At 38.0% G+C, this 16168-nt stretch overlaps 1 protein-coding gene across 8 annotated transcripts in view; it reads right to left on the bottom strand.

Annotated features, from left to right (window-relative positions):
• Nucleotides 1–16168, bottom strand: part of RNF144A (ring finger protein 144A) — a 62935-nt gene that overhangs the window by 20901 nt on the left and 25866 nt on the right. For 5 of the 8 annotated variants that reach the window (XM_015859385.3, XM_015859388.3, XM_015859386.3 and 2 more), the window contains one exon: nucleotides 5609–5754. The exons of 2 other annotated variants lie outside the window; for them this stretch is intronic. In XM_015859385.3, coding sequence (XP_015714871.2) covers nucleotides 5609–5743 — 135 coding nt within the window. In that variant the 5' untranslated portion in view covers nucleotides 5744–5754. Of the gene's footprint in view, nucleotides 1–5608; nucleotides 5755–8258; nucleotides 10524–16168 lie in introns of those variants that run through there. One more of the 8 variants, XM_085542157.1, reaches the window with a different exon arrangement.

Here is a 16168-nt window from a genome sequence, read left to right as displayed (position 1 = left end):
TTGCCTTTTTGCTCATAGGTCTTCCATTCAGGTCTTCATCCTACCAAGGAGCTCAGTTAGGGAAATGACTGGAATTAAACAGGTGTGTACAGACAGCCATGATTAAGCAGATAGAGTAATCCTGCTTAAAGAGAAGTACTGATAGCAGGATAGTCTATCACTATACCTACTGTCATGCTACTTAAGATAGAATATGCTTATTTATATTCAAATCAGTTAAGCCAAACTCAGAGGGATGCCTAAAGCACCAGAGAAGATGAACCAGTGCAGAGTACAAGTATCTACTAGCAGAGAAACTAACATTGCTATACCAGTTTTACGATACAGTCACAGGTAGTTATGGCAGCAGAAGGTAAGGCTTATCATAGCTGCTGTTTTCTAATTCAGAACTTGTATTTTGCATCTGAGTAGCCCTCCTCCTTTCTGCTGGTATTAAGATAGATTGCAGATTAAAGAGTGATTAAAACAGAGTTCTCTCTCAACAAAGACAAGTTCTCTCTCAGGCTTTGTATTTCTTCTAGATATTTACTCCCTTAAACTCTCCACTTAGTTTTTATTTTCTTTTTTAATTGAGAAAAGAAAGTAATGAGTCTATTGGTACCAGAATGATCAGTATTACATAAAAACTTGAATAGAATTAAACGGACTTGTATCAAGTCAAGAGGATCTTAGCCTGGCTTGAGAAGGACTGCTGTCATCACTGTGCTTTCAGCACACTATTCAGATTTATTACAGATTATCTGTATGCTTTATATAGTATTTAAAAAATGCACACAATCTGTGTTAGCTCAGCAGCTAACTTATTAACTGGAACAAAACCAGCTGTAACTTAAGTACATGTACAATTGATAAGGCACCAAGGGAACATCCTGTCCCTTAAAACTTAAGAGAATTTCAACATAGTTCATGAAGTGGTGGGAACTGAAAGCAGCAAATGGGCTAAATTTGCTCCCCTTCTACCTCCTATACAAGAAAGTAGGCAAAGTCTAGATAAAAACTACAGGATTTTGGAGCAGTATCTACATACTTCGGACAGACTCTATGTATAAAAGATTCAGTAGGCTGCACTAAGACAAGCTGAAATATACCTGAAGAAGTATTTGGCCTGAAAGGTTTTGATCTTGATATACCCCTATATAGAAATATATAAACAGAGAGATTTTACATATATATCTATGTATGTATTACATACATACATTTGTGTACACATATACACAATTTTGTTCTGGATTCTTGCTTTTATGTCAGAGACTGGAGATAAACAGTGACCTCTGCATAGACATAAAGGGGGAGAGAAAGAAAAATAGGTATCAAATAGAAGTATGAAAACTGTTTTTGCCACATCTCTTCCTCCTGGCTCTGACCCTTCAGTCCAAATCTCGCAAGCTGAGACAGAATATTACAAAGAGACCTTTCAAGTGCAGCGTTACTGGCACGTAGGCAGAATTCATATCACCATGCAAATTCTTCAGTCCTAATATTTCTGCCTGCAAGCCTTTATTCCCTTATAACTACAGAAGTGCTACCGTTAAGATCTCATGAAGGATTGTCTCTTGCCAACACTTATACAATAACGCAAAATTGCTATTCAGAAAGATAGAATGGGGACACCCTCCCTCTCTGGTGGAGCTGTGCATGGGTTGAATATAACAGACTGCCATTCCTGAGCTGATGAGATAGAGAAGCTACAATTTCCCATCATACTATTTTGCTAGTTGTGGCTACTAATACAATATGTCATCATATTTTTTATTATTATTATGATTGTTAATGCAATGCACACACAATGCTACTGAGCTCTCTCAGGTTTTTGTACATTTGTATCCATTAGGAATATACCTGCTTGATGTACTAGAGAGACAAAAGCCTAGAGAGCAGAAAGGAAAATAAGCTGCCAGCTGTTAGCTTTTTGTTTCTTCATTTTCTGAGTACTGTCAACATCTTTGTCCTCTTGATCAGTTCAACAGGGGAAATCTTAAGCATGCCTTTTAAATCTGAATCAAAAAAGTTAAGACATTAAAGTATTTTAAGGTCACTTTTTCCCACTATAAATTAGCACAGAGGAGGTAGCCTTAAATTTCAAGATAGGGTGTCTTGTAGCAGTTGCTTTTCCCAGGAGAAGTAATTAATTTTGCATGTTTTGCTCAGAAAGATTTCATTATAACATTCATCTCCTTATAGATAGAAACTGAGAATAATGCAAACAGAATCACTTCATTTTTGTTGAATTTATTTTGTATTATGTAGGTTGCACTGAATGTAGTGCCTCCTATTTTATTTCCATGGAAGCTACAACAGCTACAAAGAGAACAGTAACACTATTTGATAGAGCAAATTGTCTGCACCAGCAAAAGTAACCCACTGTTTCACAGCTGCTATGACAGTGCCATTGCTGAAACACACCACCTACTGCCTCACTGTGCTCACATCTACTATTTGCTCTCCAGAACTGTTCAGCAAGCACCAATTGATGTTAGTAAGAGCAATTTCTTTTTATTGCATGGATTTAATAACACACCTTTGTTTCATTCACACTTCCATGTTGGATGCCATCTTGTTACACTGTTCCTCTGCTGCCATTTGTTACATGGCAACAAAATGCGAAAGAATACTGGTGGGAAGGTTCAGTCTCTACTGGCATACAACCAACATATGCCTCTGATATCAGGGGCCAGTGTCATAAAACAGAAGGCATTACTTTCATAGCAGCCCCTGTAAAGTAGTAGACACTAACATTAGTGCCGCTCTGAAAGTAAGTCAAAAGGATTTATTCTGTGTTCTTTTTTTTTTTTTTTCTTTTTTAATAACTTTTATCTGACTTGATTACAAAACACCATTCATATTGAGGACTACCCTGATGATTTCCAGAAATATCAAGTGTCCAGAAACATGAAAGAACACCACAGCTGTCAAATTCTTCCTTCACCATGAGTTATACAGACTTTAACCTGACTAATTATGGAAATATTTTCATAGGAAATTTATTAACCTTTAAGCTGTCCACAAGGTAGAGATGAAGGCCTTAGGCTCCCATCACTCTGAATTCCTGTTCTGCCACATATCAGTGATCTGCCCCTTCAAACAGATGAGACTGATTCTCATTTCTTTCCCTGCCCTCAGCCAATGAAAGTAGGGTTAATTTTTCAGGTCACTCAAACATCAGCTTGTACAAATCCTGAGGTAGACAAGATAGGTTTGTTCTCCTGAAAAGGTCAAAACTGAATTAACTACTCAAGACAATCAAATAAGAATGGTAAAAATGATTATTACAGCTGAGTAGAGATGAATACAGGAATCTAAGTTTTACATGGTAAGTTTACTTAGCCTGCTCTCAGAACCTGATCTATCAGTGAAGGTTACTTTTTTATCATGGCAGTATCTGTAACAGGTTATACCTTCCAAAATGACACCAAGAGCAAGTAAACAGAAGCAATAGAAGATAAGGGATGGCAGTGAACATTGGAAGGAGCAAGATGGAGTGGAAGAGGCATTTGGTAATGAAGCTGTTCAGCGACATCATAAGAGTTACTGAAAAATTATTGAAAATAAAATATTCTCTACATCCAGGAAACAAAGACCCAGAAAACTCAGATGTAAATGCCAGAACTGTCCATTGTACAATAAAGAAAAGTTTTTGTGAAGTTCAACAGTCTGTTTTTTTGGTTTTTTTTTTTTTTTTTTTTTTTTTTGAGAAACCTGTTATTTTATATGCTTCTTTCAGAAGCGCATAATGAAGCAATGCTTATTTTTTAATTGGACAGAAATATTGTTTACAACAGACTTTATCTGTTTACCTGTCTGTGTATTCATCTCTTTTCCCAAGGAACATCAAAGGGAAAGCTCTTTGTGACAACTTGGATTTTTTGGAGTATTACATGCATTAGAATCTGAGCTGTTCACACGGCTTCTTTTACAAACAGCAACAAAAAGGAGCTGTCTGTTCTGTTGGTAACCATCTATATTCTTGATAATCATCAGAAAAAAAAATATATCATTATGAAAAAATAAGTGATACTTCTAGATGAAAAAAGTACCAGAAAAGATCACTTAAAAATTCTGATGCCAAAACCAGAAAAAGTCTGTTGAAAAGAGAACCTATAGTTTCTCAAGAGTTTATGATGCTCAACATCTTTGACTATGACATATCTTAGAAATTATATTCTTATAGGTGTTACTGTAATCTTTCCACCGCTGAACAATTAGCAGATTTTTGGTGTACTTGCAGTCATCTCAAAATTGCTAATAGTTTAGTCCAAATCACCATAAGCTACTATTACTTTTATTTCTCTGTTTATAAATTAGCAATACTCATATATTGTGAGGATGATCCTTGCTAATCATTACATTTGTGTTCCTCTGTGTTTTCTACTTTAAAGCCATTCCAGGAATGTATTTGTGCAATACAGCAATTAAAAAAACCCAACAAACTGTGAAGTGATTCTAGTATTATAGAATAAAATTGACATCAATAATATATGAGATACTTTTCTACTTCTATCAAGTTCATAGCAAAACAAAACAACAACAACAAAAAAATCCAAGCCACAGATAGAAGAGAGAGTGAAGTAAAAGTGAATAATCTCGCTAAGGATGTAGCTGTGTACAACAATATATTAAAGCACTAAGTTAATTTTAATTACTTTTTTAATGGGAAAACTGAGATGTTTATTTGCTAGTTTCTGTGTCAAGTGTGCAGCACCAGCATCCATTAATGAAATGATGTTCAACAAGACCAAGTGCCAGGTCCTGAATTTTGGTCACAAGAACACCTGATAATGCTACAGCTTGGGGCAAAGTGGCTGGAAGAGAGTGTGTGAAAGAAATGGACCTGGGGGGTGTTGGCTGACAGTCAGCTGAACACGAGCCAGCAGTGTGCCCAGACAGCCAAGAAGGCCAATGGCAACCTGGCTTGTATCAGAAATACCATTCTCAGGAGGAGCAGGGAAGTGATCATCCCTCTGTACTCAGCACTGGTGAGACCACACCATGAGTACTGTGTTCAGTCTTGGGCCCCTCGCTACAAGAAAGATGCCATGGAGCATGTCCAGATGTGCAATGAAGCCGTGAGGGGTCTGGAGCACAAGTCTTATGAGAAGAGGCTGAGTGAACTGGGATTGTTTAGTCTGGAGAAGAGGAGGCTGAGGCAAAACCTTAGTGCTCTCTGCAACTACCTGACAGGAAGTTATGGTGAGGCGGAGCTTGGCCTCTTCTCCCTCCAACTAGCATTAGCACTAGAGGTAATGGCCTCACGTTGTGCCAGGTGGGACTCAGATTGGACATTAAGAAAAATTTCTTCACCAAAAGAGTGGTCAGGTGCTGGAACAGGTTGCCCAGTGAGGTGGTTGAGTCACCATTCCTGGAGGTGTTGAAGAAATGTTTAGATGTTGTACTAAGGGACATAGATTAGTGAAGAAATGTTGGTGGTAGGTGGACAGTTGGACTGCATGATCTTGGAGGTCTTTTCCAATCTTGTTGGTTCTATGATTCTATTTTTAGCATAACATCAACACTTCAAGGTGAAGCACACTCAGTAAAAATACATATAATTGCTTTTGTTAAGAATTGTGGATTGTTTTCTATACCTAATAAAAAAAGCAGGTAAACTCACCAGAGTACAGAAGATGCATTGGCATTGTGCTATTGTTGTCATCTGCTCCACAGGATATTCACCAAGGCAGAGCTTGCAGGACACTAATGGGTCAAGTACCAAGTCCCAGGTAGGCCTATATCTTGCTGTAGTCATTGCAGAGCAGTCTGAAAAACAGAGCAAAAAATCGAGATACTCCTTCACTTTCTTACACTGATACTCTGCAGTCTTTTGCTATTGCAAATCCCACTGTCAGCTTCTGCCTGCTACATATTTGGAAACAATATAAATAGCAATGGTTAGTTGGGCAGTGTCAGCACTTGGAGTAAATATACATCCACTGACTGACAAGGCACGCAAGCAAAAGGAAAAAGCCATGGGATGAGCTGACAAAACGCAAGAGCAAGCACAACGCATCCTTAGGACACGGGCTTGCATCTGACATTAAACATAATCTCATTCCTAATTCTTGTCATTTTCCGCAGGAGTTATTAGCTTACATTGACCTACATTGACTATCCATTACTTATAACACATTTCTTAACATCTCCCTGCTCAAGCTACCCAAGCAGTATTTGCAGTATCTCTTCAATGAGCCAAATATCCATTACGTCCCTTTTCCAACCTGATGGTATTGCAGCTCACAGCACCAGATATTTTTGTTCCTAAGAGCATGACAGATTGATCAGTTTGCTAAGCTAATTTTAGAAAAAAACAATGGATATTCCGAGCATCCTCAGCATTTCTAAGCCTGTTTTTTTCTATAAACCCTTGCTCTATGCTAAAAGCATAGCTTTGCTGCAGCAGCAAACAACTGGGACAAGTAAGATGACAAAAAATGTGCTAAAAAAGGATTCTATAATACTTATATATCATCCTTATGACAGCAAAAGGATAGGACTATGTAGAGCATCTTTGTCCTAGGTTTCAGAGTCCAGATGGAGAGCTGTCAAATGACTAAGGAGAAAGAAAACAATCTCACACATACCAAATGCATTATCACATAGTGGAAAGATAATTTACAAGTTACACATATGGGGAAGAAAAAGCAAACAAAAACCACACTCCTTCAAATCAGCTAGGGTAACTTATGCAGCATATCCAATCTTAATGTCATATTTACTACTATTATTTTGTCACGGTGATACTGACCTTCCAGAAGTGGGAAATTCACATCTCAGGACTGCTGAGAAGTCCACTTTATCTCACCACCCCATTTCCCCAAATCAGCTGTTTCCTTACTTTTTCCCACATAGGAGTATACAGTTTCCCAACTGTGCTCACATCCTTTTTTTTTCTTTTTCCCCTATTGACACTTGCATGAATTTCAGTACCTAAAATCTAACATCTACAAACTTCCTAAGACCAACAGGACCACAATAAATAAAAACTTCGTGCCTTTTGCTGAGATTTAGGTATTAAAGCAAAAGATGGTGTTTTGCCCCCAGACAAATCACATGGAGAGTTCAAAGCAACATTTGTTAAGTCTGAGCCTTTGATATTTAGTTCATTGTGGAAATGACTCCACCAAGGGCTCTAAAATCTTTGAAGCAAAGTGAAGACTATACATTAGTTTGCCATTCAGTCTAACCCACTGGAAGAAGCTCTTTAAAAGGTACATCAAGGAGAGAAAAACAAAACAAACAAACAAGCAAACAAACAAACAAACAAACAAAATACCCTTGTCCCTTGTCATATTTCATTCTAATACAGCCATCAGGGAGGAAAGATTAAACAAACCCAATTCCAGGGATGCTCAGGATCACTTGCTCTGAAAACCCTCACACAAACCCCACAGTTGCAAAGGAAACAGGTAAAAAAGCCCTGCAGAAGAGCACATGGATAATAGCTCCAAGACACAAAATAAGAATAGCTGGGCTGTCTTTTCTGAGACTTTCATGTTAAAGTCCAAGACTGTCATACAAATCAGAGCCTAAGATTTTAGAAGCTATTAGACTACTGTCAGCTCCCACTACTTTTTCCATTTAGCACAAAATAGCAGCAAAAATTTTCTTCCCAATTCTGGTGTATCTGACATTTACAGCTAGAATTATGAAATATTTGAGAAGCAACGATCAAACACTATCCAATCTGCTTTCTATCAACTTCAGTGTTCTTTGCTCATCCTGCCCAGTTTATTGCACATCTGCTGCTTATGACAACAAGGAGATTAAAAGCGAAGAAAGAAATATGTTATGGGCGTACTTGCATATGTCAAGCAGACAAAAGTTCTAGAAAGCTTTCTTTAGGGCAAAGATGTAAAATTTGACCGAGTTCAGACTAAAAGATCACCAAATACACCAATATGATGAAATCCAGACTAAAATAAGTCTTAAGAATAGTCAGTGCCCATCAGTAAGTACAGGAGAAAATATTAACCTTTCAGCTCCAAGTCTTACCCATGTTCTCTTGGACTTTTAACAGGGGTTTACTGGTATCACTGTGATAATTCTTCTTTTTTTTTTTTTTCTTTCTTTTTTTGCAAAACAATTGCAATAACTCAATGTATGTGAAATATTTCTCTTCTTTTGTCTTCTCTGTCAAAGAGTGAATCAAAGCAAAACTTCCTCCAAGCTGGAATCCTGCAGGCCAACAGAAATTGGTTGCCCGATAAGAGTTGACATCTAATCCATGAACTCAACCACAATGATAACAGAAAGCAAAATCTGACCATAGTGTCAAATAGCAGTAGACCGCAGTCTGCTTCTTGCTCATCATTATTGCCAAGCAGCTGCTGCTGAAACAGGAATACATGCAGCAGAGGCCAATTACCTCCCTTTGATCATAGGGGCAAAAAAAAAAAGTGCTTATCTCATTCTCAAGCCACTTACAAGAACAACTGCTCTATGCTGTCATAAAAAACAAACAAACAAAACAGTGTCAAGCTACCAAATTAGTGTAATTAGTTTTTTGTATGTCACTTTTATAATAGCATGCAAAAGGCAAAAGATGGCATCATAATAATATTCACCTTTGACATAAGCCTACTGCAGCCTAATATGCATGTACATTCATTACAACCTCAGTTATTAGCTAAATCCATGTTAAAGTAGTCTTTTAATTATGACTTAGAATCATTTGCAACAGAGAAAAAAAAAAAACAACAACAACAACAACAAAGAACTATTGCCACTGGTGTCACTAAAGCAAGGAACATGGAGTCTGATACTTGACACTGGAAACCATACATGGAAGGCTACCATGTTCAAGTGGAGTACTTCTGCTGGTCATCTCTGTAAAGAAACACATGAGAAATGAGGCTTTCCAAAGCAAGAGACTGAGTCTTGCTTCACCATCATCTGGCACCAATAATGCTCCCAACAGCACTACAAATTCACAGAGGAGATGACAACTTTCAGACAAAATCTAAGAATGTTCCATAGTCAGGACTTCTATCTCTTCAGATTGTATTCTCACGTGTTTTTTAGTGATGTGCTTCAAGAAGAATGTAAAGCAACAGCAAGAAGAAAAGCAACTAAAAGAAAATGTAGAGGAACAAACCAGTGATAAATAAATACAGGAGCATTGAAGTGAAGAACATCAGTTACAGCTCCAGACAGTAGAAATTTTTGAGTATCTGCTAGTAGGCCCTTGAAAATATAGATAGTAAAGGTATAGCTACAGTTCAATCCAACTCCTAAACAAATTTTACCCCAACTAATGCTTAGGTCACTACAGATCAAGACTGGATTACCAAACTCAACACACGCATTTCACAGATGCTAGTAACAAATGAACTAAGTCAGACTTATTAGACCTAGAAAAACAGCAGAGAGCCTTCAGTTCAGACTCTAAACTCCAGCGTGATCATATTCGCTCTCATCTACATATTTCTGCAGAATATAACCATATACAGTAAAACTGAATCTGTAAAGATATGGTAATGCAGCACATTTTCTAGGACAGAATCCTAAAAAGATGTAAATAGAAACCACAAGAAATAACTGATGTAATTTTTTTGTTTAGAGCTTTCTTTTTCATAAAGAATCAGCAACCTGATTAATGACTATTTAATTCTGTAGCCACATGCAGGCTCACAGAAAAGGGGAACTACTGCAGAAAGACAAGGAAATGACAGAAATCTTGCTGCTGGAACAATACTGTTAATACATTTCAAATGTGATTGTCATTCATTCTGTTAGATAAGCACAGAGGGGAAACGAGCAGTTTGTTATTTCTGCACAAAAACGAATTATGATAAATGGAATTCCTGATCTCAGATTTTGGCCTACCTACACAGACTACATTGTTAAGTATGAACAAAAGGAAGATTTGATCTCTGATAAGGCAAGAGTTGAACAATTCCTTCTCTCTGAACTTCTGAACAGTAAAATAGAAATAATGTAAAAACTTCTGTGAAAGCAAAGATCATATAACTTTTACTCTGATGCAAGTCATTTGAGAACTTATAAAGTGATATGAATGTTTATTGCACTTTTAAGCCAGTTTTTCATGACGCTGTAGAGTTAAGCTGCAACTGCATCAAGTTAATGCTTCATGAGTACATAATCAGCTAGGTGAGAAAAAAGTGAAAATACAGTTGAATAAGTGGTCATATGCTGTATGCTTTAATTAGTGGGTCGCTTGCACCCAGTAAGACTCAAAATAGAGCTTCCAACAGGATCTCAATTTCAGCTCTAGATTGGGGAGAGGTTTAATTTCTAAACTAAAACAGTCAGTCATGTACTTTTAAAGTCACATGCCTCAAAGTTTCATCTTAATGTCTAACTGTATTTACTGGTAGGATGAAAACCAGCTCTTTTACAAGTCAAAGGAAAGGATTTAAAGATTTAAAATTGGTTCTCATTTCTGTTGCCCTTCTTTGTCAAAGTAATTTCAGTTAGCATAACCCAGGCTATATTTTCTCCTAGATGGAATCAAACACACCTGCTATAGTACAGTTTCTCCAAATATTTTACTTCGTTGGAGGAAAAAAAAAAACAAACAAAAAACAAAAAACAAACCCACATGTTTCTGAAGTGAAGTCATATGCAGAAAGGCTATTACATGGCATACTGGTTGCTATACCTGTTAGGTGAATATTTTGTCTCTGAGAACTAAACTACTCTGAGATTCCCTAAGCAGCCATAGTTGTAGCTCACTGCACTTGAAGGTCTTCAAATTATCTCCAAGGGAACAGTGACTTTTTCGACATTGATTGTTGATGGCTAAGTGTATTCTATAGGGCCTCACAAGTTGCCTTGTTCTTCCTCTGACAGAGTTTGAACCTGATGTAATTTTCTCTGTTCCTAGGCTCTTTGATGGATCATCAGTAGGACTACACAGCTTGAGAAACATGGAGAAAGCATACATGACAGAATTGACCAATTAGTAAATATTCTTGTTAATGCTATCAGTTTTGGTTATGTAACACACCACGGCTTTCCGATAAGGCCATTTAAAAGCCCCTACACTAAACAAATTAATGAATAAATTTACAATAAAAAAAAATCCACCTAGTGGGTAAGAGCTGTCATACAGACCTAATGGCTCTCCCTTATCAATCCCAGTTAGTTACAGGCATCTACAACTGCATTAACTAACTGCTTCTGCACCTTCACCTTCGTGAACTACTTGGGATGTGTACAAGAGTCATTCTCGCTTCTAGCTGTCAGTCAAACTAACACACAAAAGACTGGACTTACATAGATGTTTGGAGATGACTGCCTTCCAGGTTTGTAGCCTACCTTCCCTCTTAAATCATGCCCAATATTTACTTAATTCTTAATGTTCACTCTTAAATATGATCCACAGTCAACTAAGCAAGTCCAGTGGATATCAGTTGTCCTTCAAATGATATACTATGACAACTTTTCATCACATAAGGGCAAAGCAAATCTTGCCAGTGCACAATATACTGTGAAATCTTGACCTGACCTCCACTCTTCTATTGAAGAGTTGACCCTCAACATCAAGCTTACAACCTCTGTTCTCATCTTCAAGTGATGCTACGGCTTGGGCCTGGAATAGATAAAGACCATATAAAAGTTGGAAGCAATGTCAGCAGCTTCAATCTTCTGGCTAGTAAAGCATATGAGAAATGGGCTCCCTCCTGAGTGGAGATGGAATTGAACTTTTCAGTGATCCAGATTCACCCCATGAATAGCAGTGTTTGTTTGCTTTATCTTCTTGGCAAAGACAGACAAATAGGCTTGTACATAACTATGTTTTATGTACATGCATACTATAATGTATACATGAAATATAAAATACAAGTTTCAGACAGGGCAATGGCCAAGAAAAACCATTGAACAATAGCATCGAGAGTCCAAAAAATGTACTAGACTGCTTCAAAGGCACATGATTGAGTTAGGGGAAGTTCAAAAAAAATCTACTGAACAAGTTGGCTGACAGGATTTCTTCCCTCACACACACTTTTCTTACTAATTAGATATCATGTTAGAAGGCATAAAAACTTCAACAGCTTGTCTTGATTACAACACAGACCATGAAAAATCTTAAAGTATTAGAAACTTAATGGACAATTTGTAGATCTGTTCATGCATATAAGGTGTTGCCTATCAAATGAATGGATAGGTGTAGAGGAAGAGACATTACAGAAATAAAGAAAACAATTTTTAAAAAGCTTTAACTGCTAATGACACACCAGAAACTCTGCTTCTATCTAAAGGATAACCTGTAAGCTGAGACGCAGAAGTGCCTCAGAGTGCAAGATCCTATCATCTGTACTGAAAAAATGCAGCCTCTGTGCAACATGACAGAGCCAAAGAAATTTCTGACCTTCCTGTGTTTGTTGCCAGCTCTAGTGCCACTGTGGCTTTCGGGAACACAGCCAAGAAGCAGCAACCTGAAATAAACTGGGAGTGGCTGTTATTCAAGCCATGTAGGCCTGTATAAAACAATTTAAAGGACGAATAAAAATCATTTTATTATGTATGAAAGAAGTTGTGGTGAGTGAAAAGAAGGAGCAGGAAGATGCAAAGGTATGGAGAAAGATCTACTGTTCCACCCTGAGCAGGAAAATCTGTCTCTCCTACTAGAGGAAAAGCCTGGATACTGTAAGCAAAGGTAGATTACCTGGACCTTAAGTGGGCAGAAATACAGCACATTCTGCTCTGGAGAAGATGGGCCTGCCCATCTCATCTGTTTGCTGTAAGAGTCATGAACCCATTCGGCCCTCATTAAGAAAGCCCATGAATTCTCTGCTGTCTCCTAATGCCTCTCTACTGCATTGAGCCACTGCCTTTGAATAACAGAAGCAAGAACAAGTTAAAAATCTATAACTGTTGTGGCAACAACTAAGTTCATGTCAAAGTGGGGAAGAGCAGGGGTTAAATCATTAACAGTTGAAATGTTTAAGCTCTTTGAGTATTTGAGAGGCAGGAAAATCAGCTGCACACAGAAAAAAGGAAACAAAGGTTTTCCCCATATGAAGAACAACACTTCACGTTGTTGTTCTTCCCAAATTTATACAAACCAGAACTAAGATTACACAGATGAGACAGTAGCCTGTCTGAGATCAAACAGACTGAAACAATTCATCAGCATCCTGACCAATAGAACAATAGTTCAGGGAAAAAAAAAAATAAAACAACAACAAAAAATAAAACTGGCTTGCTTCTCCACTTACAATTTGCTAAAACAAAAGCAGTATAATTGTTCTTAAAAGGAACTGTGATATGAATAAGCATTTCAGCAGATGCTGGCAACAGCCAGGAGACATTTAGAGTGAAAGAGCTACATCCTGTTGACTTGGCTTTGTTTATCAGAAGATGAAATCAGAAACAATTAGACTAGTTTCCTGACTGAATGTCTTCAGATTTTGTTTCTACTGAAAGAAAGCAGATGGCTACATAGTATTTAGATTTCCAGTGCATTGTCTAACTTGTAGCTGCCACCTTTGTTAAAATAATTCAAGCTCGGAACTGTAAATACACCACAGGCTACACAGCCAGCACTCATCAGCCAAGGAAAGCAGCAAAGTACACAGTTAAGACCTGTTCAGTATTAACATAGTAAAGTGAAAATATTCAATGCTTTCTGGCTATCTAAGCTCCCATTACAGTTAAGGGCTGAAGGTGCCTACTTCTGGCCGTGCTGGCTGAGTTTGGCTGCTGCTGGCTACACTGACTACAGCTCCACTACTAGCTGTCAGTAGCCCATAGACACCTGCATTTCAAATACCTTAAACCTTATACCACGTATCACTAACTGGCAGTGAATAGTCACTCATGCCTGAATTATTTCCTAGCTTGTGAAGTTATAACAAGTTTCAGACAGTTCCACTGCTCTCTAGGGTAACATATCATTTTATTATTTTCCAGAAACTCATAAACCACCCCAGTCAAAAAACAACTGCTTCTCTTTGTCTTCCCACCCAACCCTAATATTTTCCCATTTTGATTTTTCCTCCTCCCTCAGCTCTTTTCCTCTCCACCCTTTTTCTCACTTCCTCCTATTCTTTCCACCTCTCTGCTTACAAGGAACTGATGAATTAGTGCTCCTTTGAGCTGTCTCCACAATAACAATAAATCAGCAAGGAGCAGTTTGAAACTTTAACATACCACAAGGATTTTCTTCTCCACAGTTGATTCCCTTAGAAAAGTAACAGCTATGTTTACACAAAGCCCAAGTAATACCAAGCTCAAGCTCTGTGGCTTTTTCCTCTGTTGGTGGGGGAATGGAAGGGAAAGGAAAAAAAAAGTCTGGGAAGCTTAAAGCTAGAAAGCACATTTAAAGCTGTGTGAAATTATTGAGAATATGAGTATGAGCATGGGGTGTGGAGTGCTAGCTCTGACTGAGACATTCAGAGACTGGATGAGCAACTCCCTTATTTCTACCAGAAAAAATGAAAATGCCCACTGCAAAAGAGTTCTTATTGTCTGTCACTTCTATTTTAACAGTGAAATGGGTTTTATCAACAGCTCATACCCCAGCTGTAAGATATACAGAAGGATATTCCCATATATGCTGCAACTGTCTCATAAAGCAGGTAAGCCTATAGCTGGAAATTGCCTTCAGAGCGGGATGAGGTCAGGTTAGCTTACTACAACTATCTTTATTCTTCTGACTTAATAACCAAGTTCCAAACATATATTTATAAGACAGCATTTTAACAGCTCCCAGTGCTGACAGCAAGTTCCCACTCTTGTCATTCAGCTCGGACCCTCAGAGACTAGTGCAAAGTTTCCCTAGGTTCTGAAGAACTCAGAAGACCCAATAGAGCACAAAGAGACAATGGGATGATTAGGAAAAATCAGTCTAAGACACTCACTCAGTTGTTATTGGAGGAGGTAGGACTTCTAAAATGGATTGTCTACATAATTTACTTTTCACTGACTAAACAGGAAATTTTAGAGGTCTTTAAAGGAAGATTATGTTTGTTTAATATCAGACACCTCAGCCAATAATAAACAACAGGAAAAAACACCAAATCTTCTGGAGGAATTCCACCTCCTGACACCTAACAGTATGAGCTGTGCAAATGAACTGAATTATAGACCAGTAAGAAGAGAATTCATTCTCAAATAGCATCTGATGCCTCCAGCGATAAAAATAATCCACCTTGTAAAAGTATGTCTTCTTACACCTACCTGCTGAGCATGGTGGTTTCACCCTGGCAGGCAGCTAAATTTCACCAAGCCATTCTCCCACATCCCCCCAGTCCCCTAAAGGAACAGTGGGAGAAAATATGATGAAAAGGGGCTCAAAGTTTGAGATAAGGACAGGGAGAATAGTTTTCAGTTACCATCATGGGCAAAACAGACTCATCATAGGAAGATTAATGTAATTTATTTCTTATTACTTGCAGATTAGAGCAGTCAAAACTAAAAGTAAACTAAAAAATCTTGAGATCATTAAAGATTTTCTATTTTTTCTGTTTCTATTGTCTGCCTTTAAGAACAGTGTTTCAAAATTTAGTACTATAATTGTCTATGGTAGAATCTCAGTGAACAAACTGTTGTGTGAATAAATTGTTTGTTCCCAAGTTTCATTTTGCATATTACAGAATTACATCTTTCAATTACATTTCCCCAAATCAGATCCCAAAGTGACATTCAAACAGAACATGTCTGGACACAGATCTCTCACCCACACTGGGCAGCATAGCTAGGGAATCTATAACATAATAAGGATCTGTTTATAACACTGATTCAGGGCAGATCTTTAAAATTGGTCTAAGCTCCTACTTTCTAAATGAATGTCAAGTCACACAGCACAGGTTGTGAAAGACCTTCAAAAAAAAAGAAAGTGTGAAGGTTCACCACAGCAGAAATTGCAGAACTGTAGGGGTTGGAAGGGACCTCCAGAGATCATCGAGTCCAACCCCCCTGCCAAAGCAGGTTCCCTACACCAAGTCACACAGGTAGGTGTCCAGGCAGGTCTTGAATATCTACAGAGAAGGAGACTCCACAGCCCCCCAGACAGCCTGTTCCAGTGCTCTGTCAACCTCACCATAAAGAAGTTCTTGCATGCATTTGTGCGGAACTTCCTATGCTCCAGTTTCTGGCTGTTTCCCCTTGTCCTGTCCCACACACTGCTGAAAAGAATCTGGTCTCTCCACTTTGCCCCGCACACCTTAGATATTTATAGACCTGGATCAGATCCCTGGAAATGCTG

The sequence above is a fragment of the Coturnix japonica genome, chromosome 3 (genome assembly GCF_054131305.1).
Source record: "Coturnix japonica strain WE chromosome 3, WE-NBRP24, whole genome shotgun sequence".
NCBI lineage: Eukaryota > Metazoa > Chordata > Aves > Galliformes > Phasianidae > Coturnix > Coturnix japonica.
This window is presented reverse-complemented; position numbering and strand designations above follow the sequence as displayed.